At 36.3% G+C, this 18,460-nt stretch overlaps 3 protein-coding genes across 3 annotated transcripts; 2 read left to right on the forward strand and 1 right to left on the reverse strand.

The window, feature by feature from the left end:
- The first annotated feature begins 3,324 nt into the window (after positions 1-3,324).
- LOC113347217 (histone acetyltransferase GCN5-like) lies at positions 3,325-9,719 on the forward strand. The gene is made up of 14 exons (XM_026590822.1): positions 3,325-4,061; positions 4,146-4,210; positions 4,315-4,395; positions 4,859-4,930; positions 5,199-5,367; positions 5,477-5,520; positions 5,687-5,786; positions 6,456-6,524; positions 7,345-7,399; positions 7,669-7,787; positions 8,098-8,191; positions 8,670-8,811; positions 8,898-8,966; positions 9,396-9,719. Exons 1-13 carry the CDS (start codon positions 3,531-3,533, stop codon positions 8,962-8,964), a joined length of 1,608 nt encoding a protein of 535 aa, XP_026446607.1. The 5' UTR covers positions 3,325-3,530; the 3' UTR covers positions 8,965-8,966; positions 9,396-9,719.
- A 1,048-nt stretch (positions 9,720-10,767) lies between these two features.
- On the forward strand, positions 10,768-12,532 carry LOC113353079 (peroxidase 72-like). Its single transcript, XM_026596787.1, has 4 exons — positions 10,768-11,079; positions 11,304-11,495; positions 11,595-11,760; positions 11,881-12,532. Exons 1-4 carry the CDS (start codon positions 10,816-10,818, stop codon positions 12,336-12,338), a joined length of 1,080 nt encoding a protein of 359 aa, XP_026452572.1. The 5' UTR covers positions 10,768-10,815; the 3' UTR covers positions 12,339-12,532.
- A 1,735-nt stretch (positions 12,533-14,267) lies between these two features.
- Positions 14,268-18,143, reverse strand: LOC113347218 (light-inducible protein CPRF2-like). The gene is made up of 6 exons (XM_026590823.1): positions 17,650-18,143; positions 17,203-17,299; positions 16,337-16,550; positions 15,481-15,556; positions 15,021-15,146; positions 14,268-14,880 (listed from the first exon to the last, which is right to left on the reverse strand). The coding sequence occupies exons 1-6, from the start codon at positions 18,067-18,069 to the stop codon at positions 14,575-14,577; spliced, it is 1,239 nt and encodes a 412-aa protein (XP_026446608.1). The 5' UTR covers positions 18,070-18,143; the 3' UTR covers positions 14,268-14,574.
- Between the last annotated feature and the right edge of the window lie 317 nt (positions 18,144-18,460).

An 18,460-nucleotide genomic window follows, 5' to 3' on the forward strand; every position in this document is an offset into this window, starting at 1 on the left:
ATAAGGTTGGAAAAATCCAGAAGTTAAATAAAACTTCCAGTTAGATAACTTCGCCTAAAATATCTATCATATCCAGGGACGGCCAGCAAGGGGATAACCTATGTTATAACCTGTCCTTTTTTTTTCAATTTTTTTACTTTGGATTTTTTTTTAAAATTTTGCTTTTACCCAGAGCTATAGCTAGTTAATAGTATAAATTTTAACTTCTTTGTTTTTAGCGCATTTAAGAGATAATTAAAACTTAAATCTTATTTTTAAACAAAATAAAAGTTCTTATTCTAGACATAATTGTTTCCCATTTTGCTCCCTGAAACTATAAATATTTTTCTGTAATCATATTTTGGTATTAATTTTGTTCGTTTAATTCATTGGTTATTTGTTTATATGGTATTCTATAGGTGGGTAAGATTAGTCATTAACTACACACTTCGTTTGAAAAAAAAAATTGGCGCTTCCTTCGACCTCCTTGACATTCCAGTACTACTCAAGAGAAAATCCTGGATACGTCCCTATCTATTTACTACAAAGTGTAATAAATATCGCCTTCCAAGGCCGATCACTCACCGAGTAATCTCTACTTGCTATGTGGCCGATACGATTTGGATTCTAAGCCATTTCCGATTTTTATCGATATGCGACTGATTTTGCCGATTTGGACCGATTTTTGAGCGAAACGAGTTGATGATTTTTCCGAATGGGCCTTACATGCACCCAAAGATGAGATTTATCAATTGTAGAAACCTCTAAAAACATGATAAATATGTTCTATATAACAACGTTACACACTTAATTACATGATAGTGCTAAGATTTTAATTTTAATTAGGTACAAGTCATGATTTATGAGTAGCAGTATACAAGTCTGTAATAGGTTCTGAGTGATCGAGTTTTCGCGATTTCCAAGTCTGAATTTGTTGATCATCACTTCAAGATCCCCATCCGAATAGGACCGAGGAACGATTTCGACTACTTTGTTAAAACATGAGAGTGGAATGGTATTTCCTGAAAAATAATTCCATCCTTTCCGACCAAACAAGCCATTCGGTTGGGTTAGATCGTGATATCACAATGGTGAAGGCACATAATATGTGGAAATATACTTTGTCGTATCCAAATATCCGACTCTTGCTTCAATAGATGCACTAGAAGAAAGGAAATAGTGAACTAGTTACAAAGATTATGTCTATGTCGCAATTACAAAGTTCAAAAGATAAGTGTTATACTTTGTAATTCAATATGCAAAGACTGTAAAACAACTTGTATATTCTTCCTTGACACTTTGATCGTAATAAGATGATCAAGTCTCTAATACTAGAGTTTCATGTATATAACTTCGCATGTTATGTTTTCAATCTAAAATACTTGAAAGCAACGATATAAAAATGGAAACAAATCAAGTCTTGTATTTCTAACCACAAATAGAAGGATGATATCTTCGTTGATGTAGATACGTCTTCGGAATCTTCAGGTATTTAAAGTAATACTTGTATGTCTCAACATTTATAGACTTCATAGTCTAACCTAACGAAGTTGACTCTAGAAATTCTAATCAAGCGAATTTTGAGTTTTGATACTAAAATATGACAACCAACCTTGACATACCAACGCTTGGCGGGTTCAACCGAGCAATACTCTAACATAGAACCAACAACATTTGCTGGACTAAGGCAAGAATAACTCTGAGATTCCATTTCACTTAACAGATCCATGAACAACAATTTCCTAGATACTCCTCCATTTGAGTTTTCCTTATTTGATTGAGCTTGCAACCTTGGTGATCTCCTTACAGACTTTTTCCTTTGAAACTGGCCTCTAGCTCTTAGGTGCCTTGTTGGGAGTCTCATCAATTATTATCACTGATTGTTTCATTGAAGCCTCAATGAAGTCATTATCATTCCTAAATTCAGAATTTAATATCCCCAATTGTAAATATATGAAAGCCTTTATCATCAGGTACAACCTGCTCCCAAAACTTAACAAGTCCTCATTTGTAACCGAACTCTCGGGCATACATGAGTCTATCATCCAACATAAATTAGGAATTTCCTTTTCATCAAATGCAACTTAACACGCAACATATGCTCAAATTTCTTGAGGTCAATTCCATCTCTATCATGTAGCAAAGTCAGTTTACTACCCACAACAAACACGTTGATGTCTCTATACAGATAATATACATAACCACTGCATCATAAGTAAACAAAGAAACAACTCAACAAAAAAAAAACCTAATCACAGAAAGCCCCCAAATTTAAACCCCAATCTCCGAAAAGCCACCATTTTAAACCCTAATTACAGAAAAACCGTAATTTTAAACTCTAATTATATAATAGCAAACATACAAAAGATTTCAAATAACAAAAAAAATCATAAAACTCATTCATACTCAAAAAAACCATCAACTGATCCTTTTGTATGCTTCGATTCACTATGAAAATTGAAATAGAAAGAAAACCTAACATGTAACTACATCGATTTAAGTAACAAATTGAAAAGAAAATAAGTTTTTTCAGATCTGGAGAAAAAAGAAGTTAGGATTTTTGAGATCATACCATGACTACTTCTTCTTCTCCTTTTTGTTCATCATCTTGAACTTCATTGAAACTACACCTTCACTTAGAATCACAATCTAAAATCTTAACACTGTTACCGTTGTATACAACCCTAGTTTCCTCATAGCCCTAATTTTCTCCCCTGGAAAAGAGAGAAACTGAGAGAAAGAAGAGACTGAAATGAGAAAAAGTGAACCTTTGGTCTTTCATTCCCACGAAGGATAAGACAGTTAATTTTAGAACAACCACGTGTAGTAATCTCGCGAAACCTAATCTTGAGTCGTCGATATATAGACAGGTGCATGTAATCTTGACCAAGTCAGCGGACATTTGATCAATCATGTGGGTCCAAATGGAGTGCTAACGGTAATGGCATTTAATAAATTCTGAAAAAAAAAACGGTGGCACTTTCTTATTTCGGAAAACTTAAATGTGATAGTTTCTTTAATAAATACATTTAATCTAACGGGTCTGGATGTCCAACAGATTTTCAAGATTGTATTTAGGCTCAATCCATAATCCGTTAGGTTTTAAAAATTACATCCGCATCCAACCCATTAACAAATAGTCGAGCATTGCAAAAGATACGGTTAATCTGGGTCAAATCTACAAAATACGGCCAAATACTCACCCCTAATCCTAGAAAGTAATTTCATTTCCTCTACCCAAAAAAGCCATCCTTCACATTCCTGTCGGATTAGGTCGTGACATCGCAACCGTGAGTGGCACAATACATGGAAATATGCTTGTCGGATCCATTTTCAAACGGTCAAAAACTCTTCCACGATTCTACAATAATTGAGGGTACTAACGTCTCAGGTGCAGAAATTAGGAGTATTTCGTCGCCATCAAAGAACCCCTACTTTCCCAAATCCCAAATCCTAATTCCCCAATATTTTCATCAAACCCCTAATCATGCTTCTAAATTTCTTCTTAAACTAATTGATCGTAAGGATTTTCAAATTCGAAAACCCTAGAAATGGAAGGTCAGTCAGTTCGATCGAGAACTACGTCACATTCTCCATCACCATCATCATATTCAGCTTCAGCTTCAGTTAGTTCATCTCTGCATAATAAGCGCAAGTTAGATGAACATCTACCGAGTAATTTTCCATACTCTTATTCAGATACTACTAAAGATGACGAACTTGAAAGTATGAGTGCTCGTCGCGGCGGTTGTGGTGATTCAGAATTTGAAAATGATTCTGAAGATGTAGTTGTTGAAGATGATGATGATCCTGATGCTGATATTGGTGATGAGGAGGAAGAAGAAGATAATGATGATTCAATGAGGGTATTTACGAATGCACGGTTAGAGAATAGTTCTAGGAAAACGAAAATCAAGTTGGAGAATTCTTTACTAAAGATTGATTCTGATATTCAAAAACTGACGGCAAGTAATGCTTTAGCACCAGTAGTTGGTTCAGGAACTGGAGTGAAAGAGATTCTTACTGAGAATTTACAAGCAAGTGGAGCTTATAGTGCAAGAGAAGAGAGCTTGAAAAGAGAGGTGATTAATTTTTCAAAAGTCTGAGTCTAAATTACTGATTTTCTCGATAGTCTAATGTAAGGATCTTATTTTTCATTTTAACAGGAAGAAACAGGAAGACTCAAGTTTGTGTGCTATGCGAATGATGGAGTTGATCAGCATATGATTTGGTATTATTTTATGTCTTGAACATCATTTTGTGTATAACATTAAAGATGGTTTTCTGATGTCCCTGGGCTGTGTATTTACTTAATATACTTGTTGCTTATTTAAGGTTGATAGGGTTGAAGAATATCTTTGCTAGACAACTTCCTAATATGCCCAAGGAATACATTGTTCGTCTTGTTATGGACAGGTGTGCTTCTAGAGCTCCTTGAAAGGTTACATTGTGTGCTAAGAATCATCTTTAATTTCTTACGTGTTCTGTTTTATATTTTTTTGTTTTACTTCTGCAGACATATGATTTGGTATTATCTTGTTAGTTTTCAAACACCACAATAAACTATGCAAACTCAAGCAAACAATAGATTTGGTAATCTGTTACCATCAGATCCATTGGATGGCTGAACAAGTTTCAGTTGTGAAAGGAACTTCTGCTAGTTCTTTGTTCAGACTTTAATGGCCATTGTGAAATAAGTTACTCTGTATCAGTGGTACATGGATTCAGAAGTTCGTGTAACTATGTCCCGGCTCTTTAGTTCTTTATATGCTTTTGGTGTCTTGGATATGTGGAAAACATTTCTGGTTAGTTTGTGGAGATTTATTGCTTGTTTCTGCTTAGTTTATTTGACACCACTTCATCATTTTAATCTTCGCAGAAGTCACAAATCTGTTATGGTTATCAGACACAATCATGTTGTTGGTGGCATAACCTTCCGTCCATATGTCAGGTGAAGTTAGTGATAAAGTTTTTTTGTTTTTATATATATATATATATATTTTTCCTATTTATATTCAACTTCTTTAGGGTGGGAGGGCGTTAACTTTAAACAAATTCTCTTATTATTAATTGAAGTTTGCTGGTTCCTTTCTGTTTTTGTATCTCGTGTCCTTGATAGATTGGGATACTCGCCAATTACACATCTATTGCATATCAGATCAGTCTTTTTGGGCAAACATTGATCTCGTTTACTGAAATTTATCTCCAAATTCTTGTAGTCAGAAATTTGGGGAGATAGCTTTCCTTGCAATTACAGCAGATGAACAAGTGAAAGGCTACGGTACAAGACTTATGAATCATTTAAAACAGCATGCACGTGATGTGGATGGCCTCACTCATTTTTTAACCTACGCAGACAATAATGCCGTAGGATACTTTATTAAGCAGGTCTGATATAGTGCATTTTCCTTGCGTTGCATTTCTAGTTTGTGCGGAGTTTTCCTTTTTCATTGAAATTGATTTCCTTTTCTTGAATTATCTGTCTTTCTATGAACAGGGTTTCACAAAAGAGATCAACCTGGACAAGGATAGATGGCAAGGGTATGCATAGGATTTAACATTTTGGATTACTTAAATGTTAACTAAAACTAGTTCGAATGTTTGTCAATTATTGATATTTGATATCTGGATTGACGTTTCCTCATGCAGCCATTTGTGTGGATTATCATATTATATGTTTATGCTAACAAGTATTTTATCCATTCAGATATATCAAAGAGTATGATGGAGGGATACTGATGGAATGCAGAATTGATCCGAAGCTTCCGTATACTGATTTATCAACTATGATTCGCCAACAGAGACAGGTAGTGGTTTATGTTACTGTTGAATTATGAGAATGTTTGTTATGACAATAAATTGAATTAACTGGAGAGGCAATGTGGAAAGGGTAATATTGGTGTGAGTGATCTCTAGAAATACCTAAGAACATTCTGATATGAAGTAGTGGTGAAACTATATTGATCAGTTCCATTTCTCCTACAATACCGGTAAATTCCTAGATGTAGAATGTAGATGTATAGTAAATGATAACAAAATTATCCATAATGGGAGAATAATAGGTCGTACAGCCTTATTCAGATACTTGCTTTTCTAACAAAAAATGATTATAAACTTTCTGACATGAAGTAGTGATGATACCATTTTGAATTGTTCTATCTCTCCTACAATACCGATAAATTACTAGACGTCGATGTATAGTAAATGATGACAAGAGTAACCATAAATATAATGGAAGGATAATAGGTCATACAGCCTAATTCAGATATTTGCAATTATGAGTGTGTTATTATGTTACACTTGTTCAGATATATCATTTTAGCAGATTGTAAAGCTAATCCCTTATGTGAAAAACAAGTCAAAACATATCCCTTGTATTAATAAAACAAATTTCTGGAATCTTTTTATCTCTCTATGTTTTGTAAATATCTGGCTGATGTGTTTTATACAAACTCATTTGTTGTTTGTAATTTCAGGCAATAGATGAAAAGATTAGAGAACTCTCTAACTGTCACATTGTCTACCCAGGAATTGACTTTCAAAAGGTATTTTGTTGTTATTTGGAGCAAATGCCCTATCTGGCTGATAATTATGTCTATTTTCCTTCGCCTGATGTTGAACTGGAGTCGTTTCAAGTCTGTTGAGTTCTGTATTACACTGTTCCTTTATATTGCGATATCACTGTTGCGCTAAATTGCCTTGTAAGCTGAAGGTCAATATCTTTTAAGATTCTTACAGGATTCACATTAGGGAACCATATGGAGAGAGTATAGTTATGTTATCCGTAAATTAAGTCATTTTTGTTTGCATATGCTGTTGTCTCAGATAAAGCTGGTGTATGGGAATCGTCATTATTACGCCCTTGTACAGACACCTTCAAAATTGTTCTTGGATTATTTTGCATATGCAATTGGCTCAAATGGAGCTGAGTAACATAGATTTTTCATCAAAAGACCATAGGTTTATCTCCTCGTGAGGCGGCAAATGGTTTACAAAGATGTTTGTACGCACGTTTTATACAAACATTCGTACTATAGATACTGAATCGCTCTGATTTCTTTATGGGTTGTTTTGTTCAGAGAAGATTTCCTGATTATTATGGAAAATAACTCAATCCAAACATTTGCGTAATTATATTTTTATTTATATTATAGGAAGCTGTTGTAAATGCATGATAATTCACTGCCATGTTCAGAGTAAGGAATATGTTTTGGTTTAAACTTTAAGTTGTTCCATATAGTTTAGGCGTACCTGTATAGTTCAACATTGCTACACACAAACCTGTGGAATTCTATTTGCATCACATACCTATCTGTGTTTCGAACGTTAAGGCTAACTTTCTTAAGTATCTTTTTCTTGTTTCAGAAAGAAGCCGGTATTCCTAAAAAGATCATCAAAGTTGAGGATATTCCTGGTTTGAGTAAGTGTCTATGGATTGTTTCATCTTTTTTTTTTCTTCCACACATCTCATAGTATCTTTATCATTCAAATGAGGTGCTCTAGACCTCAGAAGTTCCATGTACTTCTTTAGTAGTTGAAGTTTATTTCCTGTATAGACTTAGTACTATTTAGTTCCAAGATCTAAAAGTAAAATCTTCACGAATTGCAACTGTTATCGAACGGAAAGACAGCAGGTGTAACCGGCAGTTTTGCATGCTTATTCAAAACTTTCATGATTTTGATTAACAGGGGAAGCTGGCTGGACTCCTGATCAATGGGGTCATTCACGATATAAAACTCTAAATTCCTCTGCAGACAGTACTGATTTCCGCCAGTCATTGATCACCTTCATGCGCACACTTTTGAAGGTGACTCTTGTGTTACACACATCGTGTCTTTTTTTGGTTTGAGCTTGCCACATATGTAAACACTTGTAAGCTTCTGATTAGTTCCAGTTTCTTTAGCCTATCAGATGTTGAGCAAACATGAATGATCACTGAGGCAGATCTTTCACATTGCCAACAATCACCTTTAATTATCCAGTCACTCAATGTTTTTCCCGTGGTTCCTTGAAACCCGTAATTCCTGAAATATTTGACAACTGATGTAGAATACCGGATCAAAGCAAGTGTGTGGAGTAGAATTCTTGCTAACATACCTGCTTCTGCATGTTGACAGATGATGCATGACCATCCGGATGCTTGGCCCTTTAAGGAACCAGTTGATCCACGTGATGTGCCTGACTATTATGACGTCATCAAAGATCCCATGGGTACTAACACTAACTTAATAAAGGAGCCATACCAATGGCGTCTCTCTCTCTCTCTCTCCATTTAGAAAAAGTTAAGACAACTTCAAATTGAAAAACATATTTGATTTCTCCATAAAGACTTGCACATATGCCAATTGAACAAGATAAGTTTTCCTTCTTGAGTTAAACTATTGATGTGAGTCTGAGAATATATGAGGTCCCGCAGTTCATTGAATCATTGCTAAGTTCTCTTTCTGACGCCCACTCCAATTTGACATCTTTTCGGAAAAAAATTGCTCAGTGAAGCCATCCAATCGACAACAAATTTGATGTGAACCTTCTTATTTGATTCCTACTAAGCTTTGGCCGTTTTCTAGTGCAAAGATGTACAAAGCCTTGGGACTAGTATTTCATGTGTTACTTAATACATTTTTGTTACTTCACATTTATTATGGTTAGCTTGCTAAATTTGAATCGGTATATATTTTTTCAATTCCAGATTTAAGGACAATGTCAAAGAGGCTTGAGTCTGGACAATATTATCTTACTTTGGAGATGTTTATTGCGGATGTGAAAAGAATGTGTGCTAATGCGCGCACATACAACTCCCCAGAAACCATTTATTATAAATGTGCAACCAGGTGAGACCTGTGGTTCTTGTGTTTTAATTATTCTTATCTCGCTCACTTTGTCACTGTTTGTCACTTACTACTTGTTTGATGCATAGATTGGAGAACTTCTTTAATATGAAAATCCAGGCTGGTCTTCAAGCTTGTAGCAAAGTTCAGCAATAAATGTAAGTAGATTACACTTGTCTTCGTTCTCCAAACAATTGGTATAATTGGTGACCCTTCAATGGGATTATTGAACCTTATACTGCTATAGTGCCATATAATATGGTCAGCACTTTTTTTCTTGGAACCACTTTTATATGAAAACATTACCTCCTAGATCATACCTATCAGTTTTGCATAGTAGGTTTCCTAGGCTAGAATAAAAGGTAAATGAGTTTCCCATTGTATAATTTTGATAGAAAACTTACATGTGAGCTATCTTATATCTGCATAAATTTTTATTTTTTTCCCTTGCGTGGGCTGCACAGTATCCTTTTCTTTCGCCCCCTTTTTTTTGTTCCTACAGAATTTCAGTTTGCCTAATTAAGCAAGGCGTTTCTACGCATTTGTTGTTTGACTCTATTTTTTCCTTGCCGGCAATTTGTATGCAGTCTTGTAGGTGTAAAAATCCCATACAAAAGAAGAACTTTATTATGGCCACATGTCAACCTTGAGCTTTGGTCATCACATAGATAGCAGGCAAAGTTCGCGAAGAAACTAATTCTGTAGGCAAGATAGTAATGTTTTAGTAGCCCTAAAATTGCATTGTTGTATTTATTGTGTATAGTGGATTAAGTATTTAACTTTTCAGTTTGAGAATGTTTGTTATGAATATTTTACAGTTCAGTCCCAGAATAAAAACAAGAGTACATTATAGGTAATCCGGAGGTGTAGAATTAGCTGTTTGGGTAAATGAAAGAAAAAGATTATCTTCAGATTCCGAGGCTTAATCCATTTATTTATCATTACTAACTAATTGTGTAGTGGGTCAAAAAGAAAACATAAGTAACAAATCAAGGAAAGGATTAAAATAGGTTCAGTTTTTGTTGACGAAAGTAGGAGAAGTTGGTCTCCAACTCCTCCAAAGATGTATATTTAGACTGGGTTTCTTGATCCGTTTGTAAAATGCCACTCAATAGTAGGAGGATGCCTCTAACAGATTCCCAAATTTGCGGTGGATATGTTTAACAATATAAGAGGAAAGAAAAAAAATATTAAACACGAGAAGAGAAGAAGACAAGGAAAAGTTTTTTATCTAAAACACATTCACCACTGGTGATAGCAAAAAGAAGATCTGATCAAGTAATTCCATTTTCCTTACTTAGATCACGGTGTATTTTACTTTCCACCACCGAATATGAATTGCATTTTCATCCCACTTGGGCCTTCGCTATAACCTCAGCATAGATGTGAAAATATCTAAACACATCCAAGGCGCGAAGCAATAATGCGCATTCAAACCAAAATTTGCGCATGATACAGGCTTCAACAATCTAGCATGAATGACACTCCAGAATTCCACCGTATTTTTTTTGAATGACACTCCAGAATTCCACCGTATTTTTTTTATTGACACGAGTAATCGGTCGGCTCAACAGTAACAAAAATTTGAATGTATCTTTGCTTGACCGGGGAACACATAGTCTGCTAGATGTACCAGACACCTTAAGTAACCGAGTCTCGAGTTTCAACTCTCAAGGCTCAACACCTTGAGTAAATTAGTTCCAATGTTATGGCTCGACTAAATTGTTGTTCCTTGAATGGTAGACCAACTGAGAGTGACTTGATACGTGGTAAGATAACGGTATTCTAAATCAATCGTGAATTACTCTTAAGGTCTTCGAATAATGATCATTGAGAAAGCTAGTAACCAACTCCAACTGCTCACAATTTTTTTAAAATAATTTTATTAGTTGTTCTATTAAATTTTTCTATATAAAGCCCAAAGATTAGTGTCATTTCATGACTCAAACAAAACCTTTCTATTTTCTTCTCAAGCTCATTAGTTTTTAGCGACGAACTTAAGAAAATATGGCTTGCTCTACTAGTACTAGTTTGTTTCAGGTGGTCCTTTTCCTTGTAGTTTTTGCTCCAATTTGTTGCTTCTCTCATAAGCTCAGCGGCCCCGGTGGTGCAAGTACAAGTAGTAGTTATAACCTCTACCCTCAATTTTACAACCGTTCATGCCCCAGAGCTAAGGAAATCGTTAAATCAGTGGTGGCGAAGGCCGTGGCTAAAGAAGCTCGCATGGCAGCTTCATTGCTTAGGCTCCATTTCCATGACTGTTTCGTCAAGGTTATTCTCTACCCACTCCACAATTCTGTCCCAGATGACAAATAGCATGTAGAATAACTAATGTGATAGCTTCATTGCTCAGTATCCAAATGTTGGGTGTTTTTTATACTGTGGTCTTGTCAGCTAAAATGCCTCCAATATATATACATTGTTTTACCCTTTTCAATTTTATGATCTTTTCTCATTTTACTCAACTTTCTGTATTTGTATATTAAAATCTGAAGGGCTGCGATGCATCACTGCTGTTAGACTCCGGCGGAAGCATAATTAGTGAGAAGAATTCAATCCCAAACAAGAACTCAGTAAGAGGATTCGATGTCATTGACGACATAAAATCTGCATTGGAGAAGGAATGCCCACAAACCGTCTCATGTGCTGATATTTTAGCCTTAGCTGCTAGAGATTCAACTGTTTTGGTATATATTTTCTCATTCATGGTCAAATTTCTATTTCTCAGTGTAGAGTACTCCTGAATCAATGACTAATTTGATCACAATTGTGTGTGGTTTGTCTAGGCTGGTGGTCCAAACTGGGAGGTCCCATTGGGAAGAAGAGATGCGAGAGGTGCAAGTTTAAGTGGCTCCAACCAAAACATTCCTGCACCAAACAATACATTCCAGACGATTCTCACTAAGTTCAAGCTAAAGGGGCTCAATGTAGTCGACCTCGTCGCCTTATCCGGTAACTTACTATACAATCTCACTGTACCTAACTTTTCAAATATTATCCAATTGAGAGTTGAAATTTTATCAGCAATAAATATTTGTTTTAAGTATAAGTACTGCAATTGCGGGGATGCAGGAAGCCACACAATAGGACAGGCTAGGTGCACTAGTTTCAAGCAAAGATTATACGGCCAGTCCAATAGTAAGCGACCTGATTTCTCTCTTAATCAAGTTTATGCTAATCAATTGCGTCCCCGATGCCCAAGATCTGGCGGTGACCAGAACCTCTTTGTCATGGACTTCGTTAGCCCTACGAAATTCGACAACTACCACTACAAGAATCTTTTAGCTTCCAAGGGTTTGTTCAGTTCTGACCAAGTTCTAACTAAGAACCAAGCTTCAATGGAGTTGGTTAAGAAATATGCCTCAAATAATGAGCTATTTTTCAAGGACTTTGCTGAATCTATGGTGAAGATGGGTAACATTACCCCGTTGACGGGTTTAAGAGGAGAGATCAGGAAGAGCTGCAGGAGAATTAATTCTAACCAAGTCAAATTTTCAGTTGGAATTATAAATAATATCACCAAAATATGAATAATGGTTATTAAGAATCTCTATGTCTTCATCTATTATTTCTTTTGCAATTCTTATAGTATTTGTTTTTCTACAATCTACTGCATTTCTGATTTGCAATTTGAGTTTCACCTTAATGAGAATGCGTTCCTTTTGAAGTGTCATTTCATAAACCTTGAGTTCTATCATATCATATTGTAAGCTAAATTGATGCTCCCCAATGCATGAACATGTTTTGTCATCTGAAATGGCAATCCTTAAGAGATGTGTGAAAAAAAGTGAGTCACGTTCTGTCACTGATTTAGTTACCTTTTTCCAGCTGATCATGATTTTTTTTAAAATGGAATTGGCAAAAAAACAAGGGTAGTCAGAAGTCAAGTGATACAAGACTACGCATACATCACAGACTGAAAGATTCCTCTGCAAAGTTAAGCAAAAGGCCACTCTAAAGAAAATATGTTTGTACTAAAATAGCAAGTCAAAAAACAACTTTTGCGTTCTTTCTTTTCAGTTTTTCCTCATTTAAATTTTGTCTCGTACTCCAGTCCAGCTAATATATTATTCTTCCAGCAATAAACCCCTATCTTCATCAAATTACTCAGAAGAAGAGGAGATCGAGGCATCAGAAAAGATGCCAAGCTTCCCTGAAGAAATCATGGTCAACATCCTCTCAAGGCTACCAGTGAAGTCTCTAGCAAGATACAGGTTGGTATCCAAACACTGGCTCCAGTTATTAAAAACCTCAAGTTTCATTAAAATACATCTTACCCATTCACTTGACAAGAACAACTTTACTCTCATGCTTAAAGGAAATCACCAAATTTGTTCCATTGAATATCATGCATCGTCGTTAGATGATTGTATAGAATTGGATTACCCTTTCAAATCTTCAGAAGATGATGCTGCTGCTAACATTGAGATTCTGTGTTCTTGTAATGGACTAGTATTATGCAAAAAGAAGAACAAAAATGAGTATGAATCCATTTCCCTGGGTGTTCTTTGCCTTTGGAATCCTTCCACTACAGAGTACAAGGTAATACCATCAGCTCCAGTTGAGTCTCTAGGCTATTCTTCTCTAGGCATTGAAAACACTTACGGGCTTTGTTACGATGGCAGCACTGATGATTACAAGGTAGTTAGAATCGTGGGTTTTCGCATCGGTGGTAATGTTTGTGAAGTGAAGGTATACACATTAGGAACGAGTTCATGGAGAACTCTTGAACCAGCTCCTTATCAGTTGAACCACAAACAAAAACCCGGTGTGCTTGTTAATGAAAAACTTCACTGGATAGTGTATACTCTTGCAGGATTCGTCAAGTCTGAATTTATTGTATCTTTTGATATTAGTAGTGAGAAATTCACAGAAATGTTGGAACTGGAACATTTCGGAAGTAATTACTTTGAGAAAAAATTGGCAGTGTTGGGTGCAAACTTATGCTTTATTGGTGATACACATAAGACATGGGACCTGTGGGAGATGAAGGTTTATGGGGTTAAAGAATCTTGGACTAAACTGTATTGCATTGGCAACCAGAAAGAGTTTCAATTTCTGAGGCCCGTACACACTTTTAGGAACTCTAAGGTCTTATTAGAGGTTCGGTTTTTGAAGAAGGATGGACATGGTCTAGTTTTGTTCAGACCGAAACTTGGAAGAGCTAATGTGTTGAAGATGGGTGTGAAATGGAATGTCGCAGAGACTTATGTTGGAAGTTTAGTTTCACTCGAGTCAGGGACGTATGCGTGGATCGACCGGATTGATGAAGCAGCATCGGAAAGGAAGCTTAAGAAAAGAAAACAAGAATTCTTATGTAAATGCAACAAACAGAAATAGAACTTTAAAACAACAAAGCAGAGATGAGGCGGAGAGACGATTTATTATGTGTTCCTATCTTATATCGGATGAATGAAGATGGTGTTTAATCTGCAGCAGATATTTTTGAAAACAAGACATAGGGATGCAATATTTTTTAATTATTCACTTGAATTCCACTAATTAGCTTCTTAATACAAATACTTGCTCAAGTCAGGCAAATCACTCTTATTTTAAAACCCCAAAGCTAAACTAGGACTATGACTATCAAATTTTTACCATCATTATGAGGATCGAACATAAATAATCCCCCCCAAAATGTTATATTGATGTAAAAGTTTCCAGGTAACATGAGTATGCCACTATGCCGCACTTTTGGCCTATAACAACTAATAATACAAGTATTTTTCCTTGCGCATAACTTGCTCAGACATAAATTTATGTTCTTTAGCGCTCTGTGCTGCTTGAAGGGTTTGTTGGTCCTCCTCCCCATCCTGCATCCCACTGCACAGGGCCACCTGTTGGACCCATCTTGTTGTTCTGCATGCTTTCCCCGGACATAACAGGAGAAGAATCAGCCAATCCATTGTTCAATCTCCCGCCACGAGTTGGTGCAGAAACATCAGCACTAGAGTCGGTCAGAGTAGGGCTACCCGCATATGGCATGCCCATGTTGGAGAAATCGGGCATGGCCTGGAAAAGTGGATTACTCAATCCAGTCATTCTCTTAACAGTTTCTTCAGCCATTTTCACCTATAGAGAGATTAATAATATCGAACTTCAGGCCATAATCAGCTAAATGCTTGATTAAGTTTCGAACTAATGTATAATTTTTCGGAAAGAGATTGGATCAATGTGAGACATCCATCATAGCACCACAGTGAATTCCATACCTTTGCTCTCACAGTTTCAACATCTGCTTTGAGAACTCTATTGTCAACAGCAGCTTCAGTGTACTTATGGTTTATATCAGTGAGGCGCTTCAGTAATGATGAGTTTTCAAGTCTTAATTGTGCCACCTACATTGTATAGGCGAAACTGGTAAGAGTATAAAATTTCAATGTCTTTAAAGATGGGCATGGAACAACTCATGAGACCTTGAAAATTATCGACATATAGGTATCATCATTCGACCCATTTTATAAAGGAATAAACAACTGACAAGGTATACATATTTAGAAGTGTCTCTTATCGGTGACTAATGGTGGCCGCCCCAGATACACATCGAATTCCTTAAGCTAAGGATTCACCAGGAACATGCCTTTGTGATGTATTATTTTGAAAAGCACAATGGTAGAAAAGGTTTGAAATTACTATTATTTAAGCAACTAGAGGCAAGACTTAATGCCAAACCTGTCCCTCAAGTTCACTTAGATGTGCTTGCTTTCTTCTTCTAGAGCGTCTAGCTGACTCCCTATTTGACAGCATCCTGGGTAATAAAAACAGATCAACTGATAAGTTGTTTTGTTATCAACTAATAAGGTAATGATTTAGAAATTCAAAAGCTGAAGAATTATTGGAGCATCAGGCTCACACACATAGTTGGGAGTGCCTAGGATGTGAAGTGGAACCAATGTATAAAAGTAAAACATTTCCAGTAGCTCAGATATTGGTGCATAATCGAAGGATATTAAGTTGTACAGGCGAAGACAGTTATACATAAAAAAAAAAGATGTTTAATAACAAATCCTCAACAAATAAACCTAACTTTTGTCTTCCCTAGATCAACGCATACTGATTTCTACTAAAAGTAGTTGGGTGATGATACCCTTGAGTTAGAAACTCGTCAGCATCGGGGTGAGGGGACTTTTCCTTTCTTTCTTTGCCTAGCTACCTGGGCTTGTAGGAAGCTGGCCTCTTCCCACAAAAGAGGGTTATTTTTTTGTTAAAAGAATTATTTCTGCTAAAAGTATAGTTACCTCCTTACACGTTTATACATAAAAAAAAAAAAAAAAAAAAAAGATGTTTAATAACAAATCCTCAACAAATAAACCTAACTTTTGTCTTCCTTAGATCAACGCATACTGATTTCTACTAAAAGTAGTTGGGTGATGATACCCTTGAGTTTGAAACTCGTCAGCATCGGGGTGAGGGGAATTTTCCTTTCTTTCTTTGCCTAGCTACCTGGGCTTGTAGGAAGCTGGCCTCTTCCCACAAAAGAGGGTTATTTTTTTGTTAAAAGAATTATTTCTGCTAAAAGTATAGTTACCTCCTTACACGTTTCACATCGGTAGGATCCATATTATCCGTCATTTCTGTTTCTCCTTCAAGATCATCATCATCTGACTGCTCTCTTGACGAACCACTAGTTGTTGGCCTAACCGGCACCCCTGAAATTTTCTGCACGGCAGGTAACGCTGGAATGCCTACTGGTCCCCCACCAACAGCTTTATTTTGTACACTCGAGAACTTATATCCAAATCCTGCATGAATCAAAAAAGTAATTAAACAACAGAACATGGAGCTTGAATGATACCAGGTTCAGATTTCCCTGTTGATGGCAGATAATCAAGCTTTCACAAAACAAGGTTGGGGACGGCATAAGACCAAAAATAAAACGACAGGTGGAGGACTTCATACATTATAGTTTGCTTGCCCATCTTTAAATAGGAATCATAAGACGGAGTGGAACTAGCTTCTGGAATGGTGGTTCTGCTAACTTTGCCACTTTTTTTTACTAAGATTTTATCAGTTTCATAATACTGATAAATGATAATATAATTCTTAAGTAAAACGAGTACCTCTAGTGTCCCATAATTGTGTTAACAAGCAACAAAATCCTTTCAAAAGATATACATATGGGTGATGACTAGAAAGTACAATTGTCATACGGTCTGTCAATCAAGCAGAACCAAGTTTACATGGTAACCCAAAGAGAATCAGCTTTACTGAGCTCAACCTCAGATATCTGCTTGAGGACTAGGAAAACAAAAGGTAGTCTGTGTTGCGTAAGACCTCCACCTCACTCATTTATGTTACTCATCATGGTAAAACTAGCCTGGCTATCTTTAAGAAACGTAAACACTCTGGCCTACAGTACGACTCAATACACAAGCTGAAAATGAAAGTTGTCACCTTTAGAGGTAGCTTGAGATTCTAATGGCAAAGCATCTGAGACTTGCACCCCAGTGTTAGGAAAAGTTGTAGAGTCCTGAGATTTCACAGTAGACACCTGCTAACATAGGAACAGAATATAATGCATCAGTAGCTTATATAATGCTCATTATGTTGCAACACAATCATATTTGTTAACAGTTAAACCTGAATAGGAGAGACGACATCTATAAGAAACCCATTAGGCTCCACAATTTGAAGCTTTAGTAACCCCATTCACATGAAGATGGGAAAAATAAAAAATTTCAAGGAGAAACATCAAACTAGTAGGCCAAGGCCTCCCCACAACACAAAATAAGTAAAACACCAAAATTTAACACCAAAATTTAACAAAATGCCCAAACCCCACAACACAAAATCAACCTAACAATTCATAATTCAATCAAAAACCCCAAAATAATTCATTACCCGAGACATAGCAACAGCAGCACAAGCTTGAGTGAGACGCTGTTTAAGAATTTCCTGATATTCCTTTGCATCAATTGGAGATTTTAATAATGGATCAGAAGAAGGTAAAGGATGATGATTCTGAACATGATGATGATGGTTATTGTCCTTGATCTCAATAACTTCTTCATCGGGACTTCTTGCTGAAGAAGAAGGTAGGAGAGTAGAAGGAGGAAAAAGAGGAACAACTGTATTAGATGTAGAAGAAGAAAGAGAATTAGTTGGTGAAGTAACAGCTTCTTGTAAGAATCTTTGAAAAGCCCATTCTGATGAACTTCTATTCATATGATGATCTTCACCACCACCACCACTACCAGGTATTTGTGGTGTTTGTGTCCAAAATGGGTCTGAAATTTCTTCCACTGAAAACACCCTTTCCATCTCTCTCTCCTTTCTGCCTCTCGACTCTGTTGGTTCCCACTTTCTCCTCTCTCTCTCTCTCTCTCTCGCAGGTCTCAAATTCACATTTCTGTGGTTTGTTTATTTTGTTTTGTCCAAGGACTGGCATTCGGATTCGCTACTCCAGATGTTGGCTACAAACAGGGCCTACTTTTTGTTTTTGTTGTACGTGTAACAGTACTACTGGATTATCAATGCCACGTAGAATCTAGTTTTGGTATCTGATGGTGGACTTGAACTGGGTAATTGGGAAACAAAAATGATTCACCCAAGTTTTACACTTCAATTTGTATTGATCTCTGAGGCTAAATCTTATCGTCTTCTAATGTGACACCTAGATTAGTAGTCCACGTCAGCTAAGACAACCTTCTAA

The sequence above is a fragment of the Papaver somniferum genome, chromosome 2, assembly GCF_003573695.1.
Source record: "Papaver somniferum cultivar HN1 chromosome 2, ASM357369v1, whole genome shotgun sequence".
Classification (NCBI taxonomy): Eukaryota; Viridiplantae; Streptophyta; class Magnoliopsida; order Ranunculales; family Papaveraceae; genus Papaver; species Papaver somniferum.